Source organism: Mauremys reevesii, linkage group 13 (assembly GCF_016161935.1).
Source record: "Mauremys reevesii isolate NIE-2019 linkage group 13, ASM1616193v1, whole genome shotgun sequence".
NCBI classification, from domain to species: domain Eukaryota; kingdom Metazoa; phylum Chordata; order Testudines; family Geoemydidae; genus Mauremys; species Mauremys reevesii.
The window spans coordinates 4840066-4863055 of record NC_052635.1 but is presented as its reverse complement, the minus strand read 5'-3'; the positions used below and the strand labels follow the sequence as shown (position 1 = coordinate 4863055).

At 67.6% G+C, this 22990-nt stretch overlaps 1 protein-coding gene across 1 annotated transcript; it reads left to right on the top strand.

The window, feature by feature from the left end:
- The first annotated feature begins 214 nt into the window (after positions 1–214).
- AP1G2 (adaptor related protein complex 1 subunit gamma 2) lies at positions 215–21336 on the top strand. Its single transcript, XM_039498300.1, is given in 15 exon segments — positions 215–326; positions 640–844; positions 4447–4571; positions 6345–6486; positions 7580–7676; positions 8185–8261; positions 12211–12306; positions 12380–12460; positions 12535–12633; positions 13115–13170; positions 14283–14350; positions 14353–14395; positions 15272–15412; positions 15488–15541; positions 21214–21336. Coding segments are annotated over 13 exon segments (1278 nt in total). The 5' UTR covers positions 215–326; position 640; the 3' UTR covers positions 15537–15541; positions 21214–21336.
- Positions 21337–22990: the final 1654 nt, after the last annotated feature.

Here is a 22990-nt window from a genome sequence, read left to right as displayed (position 1 = left end):
CCCGGGGCTGGGGGATGGGCCAGGCTCCTTCCACCTGGGTGGGCCCCACACACCCAGCCCAGGGCCACTGCGCCCCCAAGGACCGACCCCTCCCAGCTCCTCCGAAAGCCCCTCCCACTTCCTCAGACCCCCCCCGAAAACCCAGTAGCTCCCCCGGTTCCCCCCCCCCGAACCCGCAGCCCCTCAGTTATTGCCCCATCCCCCTCCTTCCCCAGTCCCTCCCCCGGCCCCAACGGGTGCAGTTCCGCCCGCGGCCAGCAGGGGGCGCCGGGCGCCAGGTGAGCGCCGCGCACAGGTGAGGTCTGCGGAAGTGTGGAGCGAGCCAGGTAAGCGGGGGGCAGGGAGCGGAGCCCCCCCCCCCGTCGTGGAGCGATGGAGGGGGAGGGGCTGATTTGGGAGAGCAGCCAGGTGAGGGGGAGGCGGGGGATGTGCCAGGAGGGGCCGGGGTAAGGGCAGGTGCACGTGGCGGGGAGGGAAGTGGGGATGGGGCCATGGAGGATGGGGCCCAGGGGACCTCTGGGGGGGAGGGGGAGTGGGGAAGGGCGATGGGAGGAGACAGGGCCCAGGTGTGGGGGGAGGGATACGGGGGTTCGCTTAGGGGGGGCTCTGCCTTGGGGTGACCCCTCCCTCTCCTCGCAGGATGGGGGACCCCGTCCTGACGCTCCCGGAGCTGATCCGGCGGGTGCGGGGGGCGCGGACGCAGGCCGTGGAGCGCGAGCTGGTGCAGCGGGAATGTGCCCGGATCCGGGGGGCCATTCGGGTCGGGGACCCCCAGGCCGGCACAGCCAACCTCACCAAACTGCTCTACATCCACCTGCTGGGGTACCCTGCCCACTTCGGCCAGGTGAGGGACCCGCACCCCGATGTCCCCCGGAGCCCCGCGGCGCCCCCGCGTTCCCCACTGCACCCCCGGAGCCCCCACTGCACCCCTACGCCCCCATATCCCCCACTGCACCACCACCCCCTGCTATCCCCCACTGCACCTCCCAGAACCCCACTGCACCCCAGGCCCCATATCCCCACTGCACCCCAGAAACCCACTGCACCCCAATATCCCCCTCTGCACCACCATGCCCTGATATCCCCCACTGCAACACCATGCCCCCATATCCCCCACGGTACCCCCAGTACCTCACTGCACCACCACACCCTGCTATCCCCACTGCACCCCGGGCCCCACTGCACCCCGCGTTCCCACTGCACCCCAGAGCCCCACTGCACCCCGCATTCCCCACTGCACCGCCATGCCCTGATATCCCCACTGCACCCCCGACCCCATATCCCCACTGCACCCCGGAACCCCACTGCACCCCTGGAGCCCCACTGCACCCCAGCCCCACTGCACCCCTACACCCCCATATCCCCACTGCACCACCACACCCTGCTATCCCCACTGCACCTCCCAGAACCCACTGCACCCCATGCCCCCATATCCCCACTGCACCCCCACCTATCCCCACTGTACCCCAGAACCCCACTGCACCCCGCATTCCCTACTGAACTGCACCCCTATGCCCCATATCCTCCACTGTACCCCAGAACCTCACTGCACCACCACACCCTGCTATCCCCCACTGCACCTCCCAGAACCCCACTGCACCCCCGGGCCCCCATATCCGCCACTGCACCCCCAGAAACCCACTGCACCCCATATCCCCACTGCACCACCACGCCCTGCTATCCCCACTGCACCCCGGGCCCCACTGCACCCCGTATCCCCACTGCACCACGACGCCTGCTATCCCCACTGCACCCGGGCCCCACTGCACCCCTGCGTTCCCACTGCACCCCCAGAGCCCCACTGCACCCCCGTGTTCCCCACTGCACCCCAGGCCCCACTGCACCCCACATTCCCCACTGCACCGCCATGCCTGATATCCCCACTGCACCCCGGGCCCCCATATCCCCACTGCACCCCAGAAACCCACTGCACCCCATATCCCCACTGCACCACCATGCCTGATATCCCCACTGCACCCCCATGCCCCCATATCCCCATGGTACCCCCAGAACCTCACTGCACCACCACACCCTGCTATCCCCACTGCACCCCATATCCCCACTGCACCCCCGTTCCCACTGCACCCCAGAGCCCCACTGCCCCGCATTCCGTACTGCACCCCGGAGCCCCACTGCACCCCAGGCCCCACTGCACCCCGTGTTCCCACTGCACCCCGGGCCCCACTGCACCCCCTCGCCCCATATCCCCACTGCACCTCCCAGAACCCCACTGCACCTCATGCCCCCATATCCCCACTGCACCCCAGAAACCCACTGCACCCCATATCTCCCACTGCACCACCATGCCCTGATATCCCCACTGCACCCCATGCCCCCATATCCCCACGGTACCCCAGAACCTCACTGCACCACCACACCCTGCTATCCCCACTGCACCCCAGAGCCCCACTGCACCCCAGAGCCCCACTGCACCCCGCATTCCCACTGCACCCCGGGCCCCACTGCACCCGCGTTCCCCACTGCACCCCAGGCCCCACTGCACTCCCGCGTTCCCCACTGCACCCACCGGCCTCACTGCACCCCGTGTTCCCCACTGCACCCCGGGCCCCACTGCACCCCACGTTCCCCACTGCACCCCTGGAGCCCCACTGCACCTCCCGGGCCCGCACTGCACCGCCATGCCCTGATATCCCCACTGCACCCCACCCCCATATCCCCACGGTACCCCAGACCCTCACTGCACCACCACACCCTGCTATCCCCACTGCACCCCAGAGCCCCACTGCACCCGGTGTTCCCACTGCACCCCAGAGCCCCACTGCACCCGCATTCCCCACTGCACCCCGGAGCCCCCACTGCACCCACGTTCCCACTGCACCCCGGGCCCCACTGCACCCCACGTTCCCACTGCCCACGGGCCCTCACTGCACCACTGCCCCACCCCACCCCCCACTGCACCCCGTGCCCCATATCCCCACTGCACTGCCACACCCTATATCCTCCACTGTACCTCCAGAACCCCACTGCACCCCACACCCTGATATCCCCACTGCACCCCGTGCCCCCATATCCCCACTACACCGCCAGAACCTCACTGCACCACCACACCCTGCTATCCCCACTGAACCCCAGAGCCCCCACTGCACCCCGTGCCCCATATCCCCACTGCACCGCCATGCCCTTATATCCCCACTGCACCCCCACATCCTATATCCTCCACTGTACCCCCAGAACCCCACTGCACCGCCACACCCTGATATCCCCCACTGCACCCACACCATATATCCCCACTGTGCCCCATATCTCCACTGCACCCCGTGCCCCCATATCCCCACTGCACCCCCGTGCCCCCATATCCCGCACTGCACCGCCATGCCCTGATATCCCCCACTGCACCATCACACCTGATATCCCCACTGCACCCCAGAACCCCACTGCACCCCCATGCCCCCATATCCCCACTGCACTGCCACACCCTTGATATCCCCACTGTACCGCCACCCTATATCCCCACTGTACCCCAGAACCTCACTGCACCGCCACACCTTGATCTCCCCCACTGCACCACCCCCCCCCCATCTCCCCCACTGCACCCTCAGAACCCCACTGCACCGCCACACCCTGATATCCCCCACTGCACCCCCGTGCCCTGCTATCCCCACTGTACCCCAGAACCCCACTGCACCCCCGCATTCCCTACTGCACCCCGATAACTCCACTGCACCCCCACGCCCCCATATCCTCCACTGTACCCCCAGAACCTCACTGCACCGCCACACCTTGATATCCCCCACTGCACCCCCATGCCCCCAGATCCCCACTGCACCCCATGCCCTATATCCCCACTGTATCCCAGAACCCCACTGCACTGCCACCTGATATCCCCACTGCACCCCCACGCCCCCATATCCTCCACTGTACCCTCAGAACCCCACTGCACCGCCACACCCTGATATTCCCCACTGCACCCCCATGCCCCCATATACCCCACTGCACCCCCACACCCTATATCCCCACTGCACCCCAGAACCCCACTGCACCGCCACACCTGATATCCCCACTGCACCTCCATATGCCCCACTGTACCCCCAGAACCCCACTTCTTCTCTGCACCCCGATATCCCTGCTGCACCCCATGCCCCAATATCCCCACAGCACTCCAGACCTCCTACTGCCCCTCCCTCCGCACTCCTGATTCCCCGCCCTGCACCCCCGCACCACAGGAACCCCCCTTGCACCTTTAGTTCCCCTGAGATCTCAATATCTTCCCTCCTTCCCCGGGACCGCCAAACCCTGCCCTGGTGGGACCCCAGTATCACCCCACTGCACCCCTAACCCCCGTCTGCTCCCCCAAGGGGGACCCCAGCAGGGTAACACGGGGCCCCTGAACTGCCTGCACCCCCATCTCCCACCCTGCACCCCCTGCATCCCCTTCCTCCAATCGCCCCTCCCCCACTGATCCCCTGCCCCCCCTTGTCCCCCCAGATGGAGTGTCTGAAGCTCTTGGCCTCACCCCAATTCCACAAGAAGCGGATTGGCTACCTGGGCGCTGCGCTCCTATTGGACGAGAGGCAGGACGCCCACCTGCTCCTGACCAATAGCATCAAGAAGTGAGGGGGAGACCCCAAGAGGGCTGGGGTTTGGGGGGGCTGAGGATTGGCGATTTGGGGGGACCCCAAGGGGGCTGATGGTTCTGGGGGATCAGGCTGGGATATGGGGGTTTGGGGGAACCCCAAAGAGGTTGATGGTTCTGGGGGGGCTCAGGCTGGGGTATGGGGGTTCGGGGGGACCCCAAGGGGGCTGATGGTTCTGGGGGGGCTCAGGCTGGGGTATGGGGGTTTGGGGGACCCCAAGGAGGTTGCTGGTTCTGGGGGGCTCAGGCTGAGTGTGGGGGTTTGGGAACCCCAAGGAGGCTGGTGGTTCTGGAGGATCAGGCTGGGATATGGGGGTTTGGGGACCCCACGGAGGCTGATGGTTCGGGGGGATCTGGCTGGGATATGGGGGTTTGGGAGAGACAAAGGCTGATGGTTCTGGGGGATAAGGCTGGGATATGGGGGTTCGGGACCCCAAGAGGCTGATGGTTCTGGGGATAAGGCTGGGATATGGGGTTTGGGACCCCAAGGGCTGATGGTTCTGGGGGATCAGGCTGGGATATGGGGGTTCGGGGGGACCCCAAGGGGGCTGATGGTTCTGGGGGATCAGGCTGGGATATGGGGGTTTGGGGGGACCCCAAGGGGCTGATGGTTCTGGGGGATAAGGCTGGGATATGGGGTTCAGGGACCCCAAGGAGGCTGATGGTTCTGGGGGATCAGGCTGGGGTATGGGGTTTGGGGGACCCCAAGGGGCTGATGGTTCTGGGGATCAGGCTGGGTATGGGGGTTTGGGGACCCCAAGGAGGCTGATGGTTCTGGGGATCAGGCTGAGGATATGGGGTTTGGGAGACCCCAAGGAGGCTGATGGTTCTGGGGGATCAGGCTGGGGTATGGGGTTCGGGGGGACCCCAAGGAGGCTGATGGTTCTGGGGGATCAGGCTGGGGTATGGGGGTTTGGGGGGACCCCAAGGAGGCTGATGGTTCTGGGGGATCAGGCTGAGGTGTGGGGGGTTTGGGGGGACCCCAAGGAGGCTGATGGTTCTGGGGGATCAGGCTGAGGTATGGGGGTTTGGGGGACCCCAAGGAGGCTGATGGTTCTGGGGGGATCAGGCTCAGGTGTGGGAGGTTCGGGGGGACCCCAAGGAGGCTGATGGTTCTGGGGGATCAGGCTGAGGTGTGGGGGTTCAGGGGGACCCCAAGGAGGCTGATGGTTCTGGGGGATCAGGCTGGGATATGGGGGTTTGGGGGGACCCCAAGGAGGCTGATGTTTCTGGGGGATCAGGCTGGGGTATGGGGGTTCAGGGGGACCCCAAGGAGGCTGATGGTTCTGGGGGATCAGGCTGAGGTGTGGGGGTTTGGGGGGACCCCAAGGAGGCTGATGGTTCTGGGGGATCAGGCTGAGGTGTGGGGGGTTCAGGGGGACCCCAAGGAGGCTGAAGGTTCTGGGGGATCAGGCTGAGGTGTGGGGGGTTTGGGGGGACCCCAAGGAGGCTGATAGTTCTGGGGGATCAGGCTGGGGTATTGGGGTTTGGGGGACCCCAAGGAGGCTGATGGTTCTGGGGGATCAGGCTGAGGTGTGGGGGGTTCGGGGGGACCCCAAGGAGGCTGATGGTTCTGGGGGATCAGGCTGGGATATGGGGGTTCAGGAACTCAGGGAGCTTCTGGCTACAGGGCACCGGAGGTTTGGGGGGCCAGGGTTGAACCTGGATGGTGAAGACAGGAATTTGGGGTTCAGAGGATGAGGCTGGGGTTTGGGGGGCTGGGATCCGGTTCACCCCCCTGTCCCCGCAGCGACCTGGCGCACCCCTCCCCCTGCGTGCAGGGCCTGGCGCTCGGCTGCCTCGGCTGCCTGGGCTCGGCGGGGATGTGCCGCGACCTGGCGGGGGAGGTGCAGCGGCTGGCGGGGGACGCCCCGGCCCCCGTGCGCAGGAAGGTGAGTGGGGACCCCCCGACCCCTCCTCGCCGTGACCCCACCCCCTACGATCCCTCTGCCCCCCGAGCCTCTCCTGTTCCCCCAGCCCCCTTCCCCTAAGGCCTTCTCCTGCCGGTACCCGGCCCCCCAACCCGCCTGCCCCCAACTCCCAACCCCTCTGCCCCCAACTCCCAACCCCCTCTGCCCCGAGCCTCTCCTGTTCCCCAGCCCCCTTCCCTAAGGCCTTCTCCTGCCTGTACCCGGCCCCCAACCCGCCTGCCCCCAGCTCCCAACCCCTCTGCCCCAACTCCCGACCCTGCCTGCCCCCACAACTCCCAACCTGCCTGCCCCCCAACTCCCAACCCCCCTCTGCCCCCAGAGCCTCTCCTGTTCCCCCAGCCCCCTTCCCCTAAGGCCTTCTCCTGCCTGTACCCGGCCCCCCAACCCGCCTGCCCCAGCTCCCAACTCCCCTCTGCCCCCAACTCCCAACCCCCACCTGCCCCACGCAACTCCCAACCCCTCTGCCCCTGCAACTCCTAACCCGCCTGCCCCAACTCCCAACCCCTCTGCCCCCGAGCCTCTCCTGTTCCCCAGCCCCCTTCCCTAAGGCCTTCTCCTGCCGGTACCCGGCCCCCAACCCGCCTGCCCCCAGCTCCCAACCCCCTCTGCCCCCAACTCCCGACCCCTGCCTGCCCCCACAACTCCCAACCCCCTCTGCCCCAGAGCCTCTCCTGTTCCCCAGCCCCCTTCCCCCTAGGCCTTCTCTTGTCTGTACCCGGCCCCCAACCCGCCTGCCCCAGCTCCCAACTCCCAACCCCCTCTGCCCCCAACTCCCAACCCGCCTGCCCCCGCAACTCCCAACCCCTCTGCCCCTGCAACTCCTAACCTGCCTGCCCCCAACTCCCAACCTGCCTGCCCCCAACTCCCAACCCCTCTGCCCCAGAGCCTCTCCTGTTCCCCAGCCCCTTCCCTAAGGCCTTCTCCTGCCTGTACCCGGCCCCCAACCCGCCTGCCCCAACTCCTAACCCCACCTGCCCCACGCAACTCCTAACCCCTCTGCCCCCAACTCCCAACCCCCTCTGCCCCCAACTCCTAACCCCCTCTGCCCCCCCAGGCTATGGCCTGCGCCGTCCACATCGTCCGCAAAGTCCCGGAGCTCTCAGACGTCTTCGTCCCCGTCTGCGACCGGCTCCTCCAGGGGCGCCGCCATGGTGAGGGACCCCCGAAACGCCCCGTCCCCCCCAATCCTCAGTGCTGCCCCCCCGGTCGCCGGGAACCTCTGCCCCATCCCACGCTGTGATCCCACACGGCCGATCCCGAGGTCCTTCCACCCTGGCCTTTCGGGGGGGGGGGGAGGGGGACCCGTAGAGGGGCCCTTCTGGCTCCAGCCCCTCCTCTGGCTGTGGACGCTGGACACGAGGGGTCGACCCTCCGGGGTCCAGCGGTTGGGTCTCCCCACCTGCGCTGAGTCTGCCCAGGCCTCGCTGATCCATTACACCCCACCCCCCCCAGCGGCTAGAGAGTCCGTGGGTAAACTGAGGCACGCCCAGGGGCCACACCCCTCTTAGCAAAATACCCTCATTGGCCCAGACCCCCCAACCGCAGAGGTGCTGGCCCCTGCCAAGGATTGTCCGGATGCCACGGTGAGGGGCTGCAGCCCAGAGAGCGGGGGGCGGGGGGAGGCGGGGAGTTGACTGACACCCGTCGGCCTCTTGTCAGGCCTCCTTCACGGCACCCTGCTGTTGATCACGGAAATGTGCGAGCGAAGCCCAGATGTCTTGAGTCACTTCCGCAAGGTGAGAGAACCCAGGAGTCCTGGCCCCCAGTGCCCCCTGCTCTAACCACTAGACCCCACTCCCCTCCCAGAGCCAGGAGAGAACCCAGGAGTCCTGGCCCCCAGCTCCCCCCCTCTAACCACTAGACCCCACTCCCCTCCCAGAGCCAGGAGAGAACCCAGGTGTCCTGGCCCCCAGTGCCCCCTGTTCTAACCACTAGACCCCACTCCCCTCCCAGAGCCAGGAGAGAACCCAGGAGTCCTGGCTCCCAGCTCCCCCCCACTAACCACAAGACCCCACACCCCACCCAGAGCCAGGAGAGAACCCAGGAGTCCTGGCCCCAGCCCCCTAACCACTAGACCCCACTCCTCCCAGAGCCGGGAGAGAACCCAGGAGTCTGGGCCCCCAGCCCCCTCTAACCACTGGACCCCACTCCCCTCCCAGAGCCAGGAGAGAACCCAGGTGTCCGGGCCCCAGCCCCCTCTAACCACTGGGACCCCACTCCTCCCAGAGCCAGGAGAGAACCCAGGAGTCCTGGCCCCAGCTCCCCTCTAACCACTAGACCCCACTCCTCCCAGAGCCAGGAGAGAACCCAGGAGTCCTGGCCCCAGTGCCCCTGTTCTAACCACTAGACCCCACTCCTCCCAGAGCCAGGAGAGAACCCAGGAGTCTGGGCCCCAGCCCCCTCTAACCACTAGACCCCACTCCCCTCCCAGAGCCAGGAGAGAACCCAGGTGTCCTGGCCCCCAGCCCCCCCTCTAACCACTAGACCCCACTCCCCTCCCAGAGCCAGGAGAGAACCCAGGAGTCCTGGCCCCCCGCCCCCCCCTCTAACCACTAGACCCCACTCCCCTCCCAGAGCCAGGAGAGAACCCAGGAGTCCGGGCCCCCCGTGCCCCCTGCTCTAACCACTAGACTCCCCTCCCCTCCCAGAGCCAGGAGAGAACCCAGGAGTCCGGGCCCCAGCCCCCTCTAACCACTAGACCCCACTCCTCCCAGAGCCAGGAGAGAACCCAGGAGTCCGGGCCCCAGTGCCCCTCTAACCACTAGACCCCACTCCTCCCAGAGCCAGGAGAGAACCCAGGTGTCCTGGCCCCAGCCCCCTCTAACCACTAGACCCCACTCCTCCCAGAGCCAGGAGAGAACCCAGGAGTCCTGGCCCCAGCCCCTAACCACTAGACCTCCTCCCAGAGCCAGGAGAGAACCCAGGAGTCTGGGCCCCAGCCCCCTCTAACCACTAGACCCCACTCCTCCCAGAGCCAGGAGAGAACCCAGGAGTCCTGGCCCCAGCCCCCAACCACTAGACCCCACTCCTCCCAGAGCCAGGAGAGAACCCAGGAGTCTGGGCCCCAGCCCCCTCTAACCACTAGACCCCACTCCTCCCAGAGCCAGGAGAGAACCCAGGTGTCCTGGCCCCAGCCCCCTCTAACCACTAGACCCCACTCCTCCCAGAGCCAGGAGAGAACCCAGGAGTCCTGGCCCCAGCCCCCTCTAACCACTGGACCCCACTCCTCCCAGAGCCAGGAGAGAACCCAGGTGTCCTGGCCCCAGCCCCCTCTAACCACTAGACCCCACTCCTCCCAGAGCCAGGAGAGAACCCAGGAGTCCTGGCCCCAGCTCCCCCTCTAACCACTGGACCCCACTCCTCCCAGAGCCAGGAGAGAACCCAGGAGTCCTGGCCCCAGTGCCCCTGTTCTAACCACTGGACCCCACTCCTCCCAGAGCCAGGAGAGAACCCAGGAGTCTGGGCCCCAGCCCCCCCTCTAACCACTAGACCCCACTCCTCCCAGAGCCAGGAGAGAACCCAGGTGTCCTGGGCCCCAGCCCCCTCTAACCACTAGACCCCACTCCTCCCAGAGCCAGGAGAGAACCCAGGAGTCCTGGCCCCAGCCCCCTCTAACCACTGGGCCTCCTCCCAGAGCCAGGAGAGAACCCAGGAGTCCGGGCCCCCAGTGCCCCCTGCTCTAACCACTAGACTCCCCTCCCCTCCCAGAGCCAGGAGAGAACCCAGGAGTCCGGGCCCCCAGCCCCCCCTCTAACCACTAGACCCCACTCCCCTCCCAGAGCCGGGAGAGAACCCAGGAGTCTGGGCCCCAGCCCCCTCTAACCACTGGACCCCACTCCCAGAGCCAGGAGAGAACCCAGGTGTCCTGGCCCCAGCCCCCTCTAACCACTGGACCCCACTCCTCCCAGAGCCAGGAGAGAACCCAGGAGTCCTGGCCCCAGCCCCCTCTAACCACTAGACCCCACTCCCCTCCCAGAGCCAGGAGAGAACCCAGGAGTCCTGGCCCCAGTGCCCCTCTAACCACTAGACCCCACTCCTCCCAGAGCCAGGAGAGAACCCAGGTGTCCTGGCCCCAGCCCCCTCTAACCACTGGACCCCACTCCTCCCAGAGCCAGGAGAGAACCCAGGAGTCCTGGGCCCCAGCCCCTAACCACTGGGCCCCACTCCTCCCAGAGCCAGGAGAGAACCCAGGAGTCTGAGCCCCAGCCCCCTCTAACCACTAGACCCCACTCCTCCCAGAGCCAGGAGAGAACCCAGGTGTCCTGGCCCCAGCCCCCTCTAACCACTAGACCCCACTCCTCCCAGAGCCAGGAGAGAACCCAGGAGTCCTGGCCCCAGCTCCCCCTCTAACCACTAGACCCCACTCCTCCCAGAGCCAGGAGAGAACCCAGGAGTCCTGGCCCCAGTGCCCCCTGTTCTAACCACTAGACCCCACTCCCCTCCCAGAGCCAGGAGAGAACCCAGGAGTCTGGGCCCCCAGCCCCCCCCTCTAACCACTAGACCCCACTCCCCTCCCAGAGCCAGGAGAGAACCCAGGTGTCCTGGCCCCAGCCCCATCTAACCACTCGACCCCACTCCCCTCCCCGAGCCAGGAGAGAACCCAGGAGTCCTGGCCCCCTGCCCCCCCCCTCTAACCACTAGACCCCACTCCCCTCCCAGAGCCAGGAGAGAACCCAGGAGTCCGGGCCCCCAGTGCCCCCTGCTCTAACCACTCGACGCCCCTCCCCTCCCAGATCCAGGAGAGAACCCAGGAGTCCGGGCCCCAGCCCCCTCTAACCACTAGACCCCACTCCTCCCAGAGCTGGGAGAGAACCCAGGAGTCCGGGCCCCAGCCCCCTCTAACCCCGAGACCCCACTCCCCTCCCAGAGCCGGGAGAGAACCCAGGAGTCTGGGCCCCCAGCCCCCTCTAACCACTGGACCCCACTCCTCCCAGAGCCAGGAGAGAACCCAGGTGTCCTGGCCCCAGCCCCCTCTAACCACTAGACCCCACTCCTCCCAGAGCCAGGAGAACCCAGGAGTCCTGGCCCCCAGCCCCCTCTAACCACTGGACCCCACTCCTCCCAGAGCCAGGAGAGAACCCAGGAGTCCGGGCCCAGTGCCCCTGCTCTAACCACTAGACTCCCTCCTCCCAGAGCCAGGAGAGAACCCAGGAGTCCGGGCCCCAGCCCCCTCTAACCACTAGACCCCACTCCTCCCAGAGCTGGGAGAGAACCCAGGAGTCCGGGCCCCAGCCCCCTCTAACCACTAGACCCCACTCCTCCCAGAGCCAGGAGAGAACCAGGAGTCCGGGCCCCAGTGCCCCTGCTCTAACCACTAGACTCCTCCTCCCAGAGCCAGGAGAGAAACCCAGGAGTCCGGGCCCCCAGCCCCCTCTAACCACTAGCCCCCCCTCCCCTCCCAGAGCTGGGAGAGAACCCAGGAGTCCGGGCCCCCAGCCCCCCCCCTCTAACCACTAGACCCCACTCCCCTCCCAGAGCCGGGAGAGAACCCAGGAGTCCGGGCCCCCAGCCCCCCCTCTAACCACTAGACCCCACTCCCCTCCCCGAGCCGGGAGAGAACCCAGGAGTCCGGGCCCCCAGTGCCCCACACAGCTGCGGTAGGTGTTCCCAGAGGTGGACGGGGAGGGGGAGGGGGTGATGGGGGTGCTCTGGGGGGCGATGAACTCACCCCCGTTCCCGCTCCAGGCCGTGCCCCACGTGGTGGAGATGCTGCGCAACTTGGAGGTGTCGGGGTACTCACAGGAGCACAGCATCATGGGGGTCAGCGACCCCTTCCTGCAGGTACCCCCCTTCCCTGCCCCTCCTGCCCCTCGGGGCCCCTCACCCCCCTCTGACCCCCCAATCTCCCCTCCAGGTGCGCGCCCTGCGGCTGCTGCGACTCCTGGGACAGGGCAGCGAGGAGGCCAGCGAGGCCATGAACGACACCCTGGCCCAGGTGGGTGGGGCCTGGGGCGGGGGGGGGGGAAGCACCGAGCCGGCGCTGACCCCCCCCGTCTCCCCCTCCACCAGGTGGCCACGAACACGGAGACCTCACACAACGCGGGCAGCGCGGTGCTGTACGAGGCGGTGCTGACCATCACGGCGGTGCGCTCGGCGCCCGGCCTGCGGGTACGGGGGGGCCCAGCCCGGGCCTCTGCCAGCTCCCCCCTTCCTCCCCCCCAGTCGGGCCAGAATCCAGTGGCGGGTAGTTCCCCAGGTCAACGCCCCCAGCCGCCTCCCAGGCATAATTTAACTCTGGGGCCTGATTCCCCCCCCCCCCGTCTGCTCTGCCCCATCCCCTCCTTCCTCCCCACTCATTCGTTCCCCCCCCAGTCGGGCCAGAATCCAGTGGCGGGTAGTTCCCCAGGTCAGTGCCCCCAATCCCCCCCTCATTCCCTGGCGGCCCTGCCCCATTGCCCCCCCCCCACGCCGCTCATCCTCTAATCTCCCTGCCCCTTTCCCTCATTCCCAGCCCCCGCCCTCCCCCACTCGGGCCAGAATCCAGTGGCGGGTAGTTCCCCCGGTCAATGCCCCCGATCCCCCTCCTTCCCGCCTCCCGCAGGCCGGGCTGGGACCAGCGGGCAAATCTCCAGCTTCGGCCTCTCCCCAGGTCCTGGCTGTCAATATTCTGGGACGATTCCTCCTCAGCAGGGATCGGAACATCAGGTAAAGGACCCAGGTGTCCGGGACTCTCCTCGTAAGAAAGGGGCGGGAAGAGACCAGGTGTCTTGGCCATTAGCCCCGGGGAGGGGGTAGGTTTGGGGTGGAGGGGTCAGAGAGGAGGAGGGGGAGGGGGCTGGGTTTGGGGTGAGACAGGGAGAGGGGTGGGGCTAGATTGGGGGTCAGAGAGGATGGGGAGGAGCTGTTTTGAGGGCTTGGGAGGGGGTGTGAGTTTGAGGGCACGGGGCGGGAGGGGCCGGGAGGGGTGTGAGTTTGAGGGCACGGGGCGGGAGGGGCCGGGAGGGGTGTGAGTTTGAGGGCACCGGGCGGGAGGGGCCGGGTGGGGATGTGAGTTTGGGGCACGGGGCAGGGAGGGCCGGGTGGGGATGTGAGTTTGGGGCACGGGCGGAGATGGGCCGGGTGGGGAGCTCTGAGTTTGGGGGCACGGGGCGGAGGGGCCGGGTGGGGGTCTGAGTTTGGGGCACGGGCGGGAGGGGCCGGGTGGGGCTCTGAGTTTGGGGCACGGGGCGGAGGGGCCGGGAGGGGGCTCTGAGTTTGGGGGCACGGGGCGGGAGGGGCCGGGAGGGGGTCTGAGTTTGGCGGCCCGGGCGGGAGGGGCCGGGTGGGGGTCTGAGCTGGGGCCCGGGCGGGAGGGGCCGGGAGGGGGTCTGAGTTTGGGGCCCGGGGCGGGAGGGGCCGGGGGGGGGGCTCTGCGCTTGGGGCCCGGGGCGGGAGGGGCCGGGAGGGGGTCTGAGTTTGGGGCACGGGGCGGGTGGGGATCTGAGTTTGGGCCCGGGGTGGGAGGGGCCGGGTGGGGTCTGAGCTGGGGCCCGGGGCGGGAGGGCCGGGTGGGGTCTGAGTTTGGGGCCCAGGGCGGGAGGGGCCGGGTGGGGGCTCTGAGTTTGGGGCCCGGGCGGGAGGGGCCGGGTGGGGTCTGAGTTTGGGGCCCGGCGGGAGGGGGCCGGTGGGGTCTGAGTTTGGGGCCCGGGGCGGGAGGGGCCGGGTGGGGGTCTGAGTTTGAGGCCCGGGGCGGGTGGTGCCGGGGTCAGTGGAGAGCCGGGGAGGGACCCAGGCGTCCGGGAGGCCGCGTGGGGCTCACCGGGGGGGCCGTTCCCCAGGTCCGTGGCGCTGGCGTCGCTGCTGCGGCTGGTGCAGGCGGAGCCCAGCGCCCTCCAGAGGCACCGGGCCCCGTGCTGGGCTGCCTGCAGGACCCCGACCCGGCCCTGCGGCGGTGAGACCCCCGCCCCCAGCCCGAACCCCGCCCCACCTCGCCCCGGCCCCAGCCCCACCCGACCCTGCCCCTGCCCCCGACCCGGCCCTGCGGCGGTGAGACCCCCCCAGCCCCACCCCGACCCGGCCCTGCGGCGGTGAAACCCCTGCCCCCGCCCCGGCCCTGCGGCGGTGAGACCCCTGGCCCCTGCCCCACCCCGACCCGGCCCTGCGGCGGTGAGACCCCGCCCCACCCTGCGGCGGTGAGACCCCCTGCCCCCCCGCCCTGCCCCCACCCCGACCCCGCCCACAGCCCCCACCCCGACCCCGCCCTGCGGCGGTGAGACCCCGCCCCACCCCGACCCGGCCCCGCCCCGCCCTGCGGCGGTGAGACCCCTGCCCCGCCCCTGCCCCACCCCGACCCGCCCACAGCCCCCACCCCGACCCCGCCCTGCGGCGGTGAGACCCCTGCCCCGCCCCTGCCCCCACCCCGACCGCCCACAGCCCCACCCCGACCCCGCCCTGCGGGTGAGACCCCCTGCCCCGGACCCGCCCTGCGGCGGTGAGACCCCTGCCCCCACCCCGGACCCCGCCCTGCGGCGGTGAGACCCCGCCCCCACCCCGACCCCGCCCCGGCCCTGCGGCGGTGAGACCCCTGCCCCCGCCCCAGCCCCCACCCGCCCCCGCCCCGCCCTGCGGCGGTGAGACCCCTGCCCCCCGCCCCACCCCGGCCCGCCCCGCCCTGCGGCGGTGAGACCCCCTGCCCCCGCCCCGCCCCCGCCCTGCGGCAGTGAGACCCCTGCCCCCGACCCGGCCCTGCGGCGGTGAGACACCCCGCCCCACCCCACCCCGCCCTCCAGCGGTGAGACTTGGGGCCCGGCGCCTGACCCCTCCCCAGCCGCGCCCTGGATCTCAGCCTGGCTCTGCTGTCGGCCGCCAACATCGGGCCCATGGCCCAGGAGCTGCTGGGTTTCCTGGCGACCTGCCCCCCGCCCATGCAGCGCCCCTGCGCCTCCGGGCTGCTCCTCGCGGCCGAGAGGTGAGTGCGGCGGGGGCGTGTGAGGGCGGGGCTCAGCCTGCAGCCCCCCACCCCCTTCTCTCTGCTCCTCCCCAGATTCGCTCCGAACAAACGCTGGCACATAGACACCGTCCTGCAGTGCTGACCCTGGTGAGAGGCGGGGCCCTGGGGGCAGGGGAGAACGCAGAGAGATCTGGGGTGCAGGGAGATGGGGGTGCGGGGAGAACGCAGAGAGATCTGGGGTGCAGGGGAGATGGGGGTGCGGGGAGAACGCAGAGAGATCTGGGGTGCAGGGGAGATGGGGTGCAGGGAGAACGCAGAGAGATCTGGGGTGCAGGGGAGATGGGGTGTGCGGGAGAACGCAGAGATCTGGGGGTGCAGGGGAGATGGGGGTGCGGGAGAACGCAGAGAGATCTGGGGTGCAGGGGAGATGGGGAGTGCGGGAGAAGCAGAGAGATCTGGGGTGCAGGGGAGATGGGGGTGCGGGGAGAACGCAGAGAGATCTGGGGTGCAGGGGAGATGGGGTGCAGGAGAGAGCAGAGAGATCTGGGGTGCAGGGGAGATGGGGTGCGGGGAGAACGCAGAGAGATCTGGGGGTGCAGGGGAGATGGGGAGTGCGGGAGAACGCAGAGAGATCTGGGGTGCAGGGGAGATGGGGGTGCGGGAGAACGCAGAGAGATCTGGGGTGCAGGGGAGATGGGGGTGCGGGGAGAACGCAGAGAGATCTGGGGGTGCAGGGGAGATGGGGATGCAGGGAGAACGCAGAGAGATCTGGGGGTGCAGGGGAGATGGGGGTGCGGGGAGAACGCAGAGAGATCTGGGGTGCAGGGGAGATGGGGGTGCAGGGAGAACGCAGAGAGATCTGGGGTGCAGGGGAGATGGGGGTGCGGGAGAACGCAGAGAGATCTGGGGTGCAGGGGAGATGGGGAGTGCGGGAGAACGCAGAGAGATCTGGGGGTGCAGGGGAGATGGGGGTGTGGGGAGAACGCAGAGAGATCTGGGGTGCAGGGGAGATGGGGAGTGCGGGAGAACGCAGAGAGATCTGGGGTGCAGGGGAGATGGGAGTGCGGGAGAACGCAGAGAGATCTGGGGGTGCAGGGGAGATGGGAGTGCGGGGAGAACGCAGAGAGATCTGGGGTGCAGGGGAGATGGGGTGCGGGAGAACGCAGAGAGATCTGGGGGTGCAGGGGAGATGGGGAGTGCGGGGAGAACGCAGAGAGATCTGGGGGTGCAGGGGAGATGGGAGTGCGGGAGAACGCAGAGAGATCTGGGGTGCAGGGGAGATGGGGAGTGCGGGAGAACGCAGAGAGATCTGGGGTGCAGGGGAGATGGGGGTGCGGGGAGAACGAGAGAGATCTGGGGTGCAGGGGAGATTGGGGTGCGGGGAGAACGCAGAGAGATCTGGGGGTGCAGGGGGAGATGGGGGTGCAGGGAGAACGCAGAGAGATCTGGGGTGCAGGGGAGATGGGGTGTGGGGAGAACGCAGAGAGATCTGGGGTGCAGGGGAGATGGTGTGGGGAGAACACAGAGAGATCTGGGGTGCAGGGGAGATGGGGAGTGCGGGAGAACGCAGAGAGATCTGGGGGTGCAGGGGGAGATGGGGGTAGGGGGAGAACGCAGAGAGATCTGGGGTGCAGGGGAGATGGGGTATGGGGAGAACGCCGAGAGATCTGGGGGTGCAGGGGGAGATGGGGGAGTGCAGGAGAACGAGAGAGATCTGGGGTGCAGGGGGAGATGGGGGTGCGGGGAGAACGCAGAGAGATCTGGGGGTGCAGGGGGAGATGGGGGTGCGGGAGAACGCAGAGAGATCTGGGGGTGCAGGTGGAGATGGCGGTGTGGGGAGAACGCAGAGAGATCTGGGGGTGCAGGGGGAGATGGGGAGTGCGGGAGAACACAGAGAGATCTGGGGTGCAGGGGAGATGGGGGTGTGGGGAGAACGCAGAGAGATCTGGGGTGCAGGGGAGATGGCGGTGTGGGGAGAACACAGAGATCTGGGGTGCAGGGGAGATGGCGGTGTGGGGAGAACGCAGAGAGATCTGGGGGTGCAGGGGGAGATGGGGAGTGCAGGAGAATGCAGAGAGATCTGGGGTGCAGGGGAGATGGCGGTGTGGGGAGAACGCAGAGAGATCTGGGGTGCAGGGGAGATGGGGGTGCGGGAGAACGCAGAGAGATCTGGGGTGCAGGGGAGATGGCGGTGTGGGGAGAACGCAGAGAGATCTGGGGTGCAGGGGAGATGGGGGTGCGGGAGAACGCAGAGAGATCTGGGGTGCAGGGGAGATGGGGGTGCGGGAGAACGCAGAGAGATCTGGGGGTGCAGGGGGAGATGGCGGTGTGGGGAGAACGCAGAGAGATCTGGGGGTGCAGGGGGAGATGGGCGTGCGGGGACAACGCAGAGAGATCTGGGGGTGCAGGGGGAGATGGGGGTGCGGGAGAACGCAGAGAGATCTGGGGTGCAGGGGGAGATGGGGGTGCGGGGAGAACTCAGAGAGATCAGGGGGTGCAGGAGGAGATGGCGGTGTGGGGAGAACGCAGAGAGATCTGGGGTGCAGGGGAGATGGGGGTGCGGGAGAACGCAGAGAGATCTGGGGTGCAGGGGAGATGGCGGTGTGGGAGAACGCAGAGAGATCTGGGGTGCAGGGAGATGGGGGTGCGGGAGAACGCAGAGAGATCTGGGGTGCAGGGGAGATGGGGGTGGGGAGACCGCAGAGAGATCTGGGGGTGCAGGGGGAGATGGCGGTGTGGGGAGAACACAGAGAGATCTGGGGGTGCAGGGGAGATGGCGGTGTGGGAGAACGCAGAGAGATCTGGGGTGCAGGGGAGATGGGGAGTGCGGGGAGAATGCAGAGAGATCTGGGGGTGCAGGGGAGATGGCGGTGTGGGGAGAACGCAGAGAGATCTGGGGTGCAGGGAGATGGGGAGTGCGGGAGAACGCAGAGAGATCTGGGGTGCAGGGGAGATGGCGGTGTGGGGAGAACGCAGAAAGATCTGGGGTGCAGGGGAGATGGGGTGCGGGAGAACGCAGAGAGATCTGGGGTGCAGGGGAGATGGGGAGTGCGGGAGAACGCAGAGAGATCTGGGGTGCAGGGGAGATGGGAGTGCGGGAGAACGCAGAGAGATCTGGGGTGCAGGGGAGATGGGGGTGCGGGAGAACGCAGAGAGATCTGGGGTGCAGGGGAGATGGGAGTGCAGGGAGAATGCAGAGAGATCTGGGGTGCAGGGGAGATGGGGTGTGGGGAGAACGCAGAGAGATCTGGGGTGCAGGGGAGATGGGAGTGCAGGGAGAACGCAGAGAGATCTGGGGGTGCAGGGGAGATGGGGTGCGGGAGAACGCAGAGAGATCTGGGGTGCAGGGGAGATGGGGGTGTGGGAGAACGCAGAGAGATCTGGGGGTGCAGGGGAGATGGGAGTGCGGGAGAGCAGAGAGATCTGGGGGTGCAGGGGAGATGGGAGTGCGGGAGAACGCAGAGAGATCTGGGGTGCAGGGGAGATGGGGGTGCGGGAGAACGCAGAGAGATCTGGGGGTGCAGGGGAGATGGGGAGTGCGGGGAGAACGCAGAGAGATCTGGGGTGCAGGGGAGATGGGGTGCGGGGAGAACGCAGAGATCTGGGGGTGCAGGGGAGATGGGGGTGCGGGAGAACGAGAGAGATCTGGGGTGCAGGGGAGATGGGAGTGCGGGAGAACGCAGAGATCTGGGGTGCAGGGGAGATGGGGGTGCGGGAGAACGCAGAGAGATCTGGGGTGCAGGGGAAGATGGGGGTGCGGGAGAATGCAGAGAAATCTGGGGGTGCAGGGGAGATGGGAGTGCAGGGAGAACGCAGAGAGATCTGGGGGTGCAGGGGAGATGGGGTGCAGGAGAACGCAGAGAGATCTGGGGGAGATGGGGGTGCGGGAGAACACAGAGAGATCTGGGGGTGCAGGGGGAGATGGCGGTGTGGGGAGAACGCAGAGAGATCTGGGGGTGCAGGGGGAGATGGGGGTGCGGGGAGAACGCAGAGAGATCTGGGGGTGCAGGGGAGATGGGGGTGCGGGGAGAACGCAGCGAGATCTGGGGGAGATGGGGGAGATGGGGTGCGGGAGAACGCAGAGAGATCTGGGGTGCAGGGGAGATGGGAGTGCGGGAGAACGCAGAGAGATCTGGGGGTGCAGGGGAGATGGGGGTGCGGGAGAACGCAGAGAGATCTGGGGTGCAGGGGAGATGGGGGTGCGGGAGAACGCAGAGAGATCTGGGGGTGCAGGGGAGATGGGGGTGCGGGAGAACGCAGAGATCTGGGGTGCAGGGGAGATGGGAGTGCAGGAGAACGCAGAGAGATCTGGGGTGCAGGGGAGATGGGGAGTGCGGGAGAACGCAGAGAGATCTGGGGTGCAGGGGAAGATGGGGTATGGGGAGAATGCAGAGAAATCTGGGGTGCAGGGGAGATGGGGGTGCGGGGAGAACGCAGAGAGATCTGGGGGTGCAGGGGAGATGGGGGTGCAGGAGAACGCAGAGAGATCTGGGGTGCAGGGGAGATGGGAGTGCAGGGAGAACACAGAGAGATCTGGGGTGCAGGGGAGATGGCGGTGTGGGGAGAACGCAGAGAGATCTGGGGTGCAGGGGAGATGGGGAGTGCGGGAGAGCATGAGAGAGATCTGGGGGTGCAGGGGGAGATGGCGGTGCGGGGAGAACGCAGAGAGATCTGGGGAGATGGGAGTGCAGGAGAACACAGAGAGATCTGGGGTGCAGGAGGAGATGGCGGTGTGGGGAGAACGCAGAGAGATCTGGGGGTGCAGGGGAGATGGGGGTGCGGGGAGAACGCAGAGAGATCTGGGGTGCAGGGGAGATGGGAGTGCGGGAGAACGCAGAGAAATCTGGGGGTGCAGGGGAGATGGGGGTGCGGGAGAACGCACAGAGATCTGGGGGTGCAGGGGGAGATGGGGGTGCGGGGAGAATGCAGAGAGATCTGGGGGTGCAGGGAGATGGGAGTGCGGGAGAACGCAGAGAGATCTGGGGTGCAGGGGAGATGGGAGTGCGGGAGAACGCAGAGAGATCTGGGGGTGCAGGGGAGATGGGGTGCGGGAGAACGCAGAGAGATCTGGGGGTGCAGGGAGATGGGAGTGCGGGAGAACGCAGAGAGATCTGGGGGTGCAGGGGAGATGGGGTGCGGGGAGAACGCAGAGAGATCTGGGGTGCAGGGGAGATGGGGAGTGCGGGAGAACGCAGAGAGATCTGGGGGTGCAGGGGAGATGGGGTGCGGGGAGAACGCAGAGAGATCTGGGGGTGCAGGGGAGATGGGGGTGCGGGAGAACGCAGAGAGATCTGGGGTGCAGGGGAGATGGCGGTGCGGGAGAACGCAGAGAGATCTGGGGTGCAGGGGAGATGGGGTGCGGGAGAACGCAGAGAGATCTGGGGTGCAGGGGAGATGGGGTGCGGGAGAACGAGAGATCTGGGGTGCAGGGGAGATGGGGGTGCGGGAGAATGCAGAGAGATCTGGGGTGCAGGGGAGATGGTGTGGGGAGAACGCAGAGAGATCTGGGGGTGCAGGGGAGATGGGGGTGCGGGAGAACGCAGAGAGATCTGGGGTGCAGGGGAGTTGGGGGTACGGGGAGAATGCAGAGAGATCTGGGGGTGCAGGGGAAGATGGGGGTGCAGGGGGAGATGGGGGTATGGGGAGATCTGGATACGGGGAGAACGCAGAGGGATCTGGGGGTGCAGCTGGCAGATTGGGGGTGCAGAGAGCATGCAGAGAGATCTGGGGTGCAGGTGCAGATCGGGGTAAGTGACGGGGAGGAGGGGCAGACGGGGGTCCGGGGGGGCAGCAGGTAACCAGGTCTCCCCCCCCCCCAGGCCGGCTCCTCGGTGCCAGACGATGGGGTCTCCCGCCTGATCCAGCTGATTGGGGGGGCCGGGGAGCTGCACCCCTACATCGTGAGACGTCTCTATGGGGCACTGGCCTGCGACATCTCCCCGGTGAGGGGGTCTCGGTGCGGGAGGGGGAGGGGTGGTCCCAGCGGGGGGCGGGGCCAGGCAGTTTTGGGGCGGGGCTAATCCACACTCTCTCATTTCGGGGGTCGCCCCCCACCCCGCTTTTTTCCCAGCAACCCCTGGTGCAGGTGGCCACCTGGTGCATCGGCGAATATGGTGACCTCCTAGTTGAGAGCTGCGAGGAGGCGGAGCCTGTGCAGGTCAGGGGGCGGGGCTGGTTGGGGGGCAGAGGGGGCAGGACCCCGGGGGGCTGGGTCCCAGCTCACCCCTGCCCCATGTCGCCCCCACAGGTGGAGGAGGGGCAGGTGCTGGCGCTGCTGGAGCGGGTGCTGCAGTCACACCTCTCGCTGCCCCCTACGCGTGCCCTCGCCCTGACGGCCCTCATGAAACTCAGCACCCGCCTGCGGGGGGACATTGAGTGAGGCACCCCACATCCCCGGGCATGCGCCCTGCACCCCGAATCAGCCTCAGCACCCCAAATCCCTGTGCATGCGCCCTGCACCCCGAATCAGCCTCAGCACCCCCAAATCCCTGGGCATGCGCCCTGCACCCCGAATCAGCCTCAGCACCCCGAAATCCCTGGGCATGCTCCCTGCACCCTGAAACCCCCCTCAGCACCCCCAAATCCCTGTGCATGCGCCCTGCACCCCAAATCAGCCTCAGCACCCCGAAATCCCTGTGCATGCTCCCTGCACCCAGAAACCTCAGCACCCCCAAATCCCTGTGCATGCGCCCTGCACCCCAAATCAGCCTCAGCACCCCAAAATCCCTGTGCATGCTCCCTGCACCCTGAAACCTCCTCAGCACCCCAAATCCCTGGGCATGCCCCCTGCACCCCGAATCAGCCTCAGCACCCCAAAATCCCTGTGCATGCTCCCTGCACCCTGAAACCCCCCTCAGCACCCCCAAATCCCTGTGCATGCTCCCTGCACCCCAAATCAGCCTCAGCACCCCGAAATCCCTGTGCATGCTCCCTGCACCCTGAAACCTCCTCAGCACCCCAAAGCCCAGGGCATGCCCCCAGCACCCCGAATCAGCCTCAGCACCCCAAAATCCCTGTGCATGCTCCCTGCACCCTGAAACCCCCCTCAGCACCCCCAAATCCCTGTGCATGCTCCCTGCACCCCAAATCAGCCTCAGCACCCCGAAATCCCTGTGCATGCTCCCTGCACCCTGAAACCTCCTCAGCACCCCAAATCCCTGGGCATGGCCCCTGCACCCCGAATCAGCCTCAGCACCCCGAAATCCCTGTGCATGCTCCCTGCACCCTGAAACCCCCCTCAGCACCCCACATCCCTGGGCATGCCCCCTGCACTCCAAATCAGCCTCAGCACCCCGAAATCCCTGTGCATGCTCCCTGAAACCTTCTCAGCACCCCACATCCCTGGGCATGCGCCCTGCACCCCGAATCAGCCTCAGCACCCCAAATCCCTGGGCATGCCCCCTGCACCACGAATCAGCCTCAGCACCCCGAAATCCCTGTGCATGCTCCCTGCACCCTGAAACCCCCCTCAGCACCCCACATCCCTGGGCATGCGCCCTGCACTCCGAATCAGCCTCAGCACCCCAAATCCCTGGGCATGCCCCCTGCACCCCGAATCAGCCTCAGCACCCCAAAATCCCTGTGCATGCTTCCTGC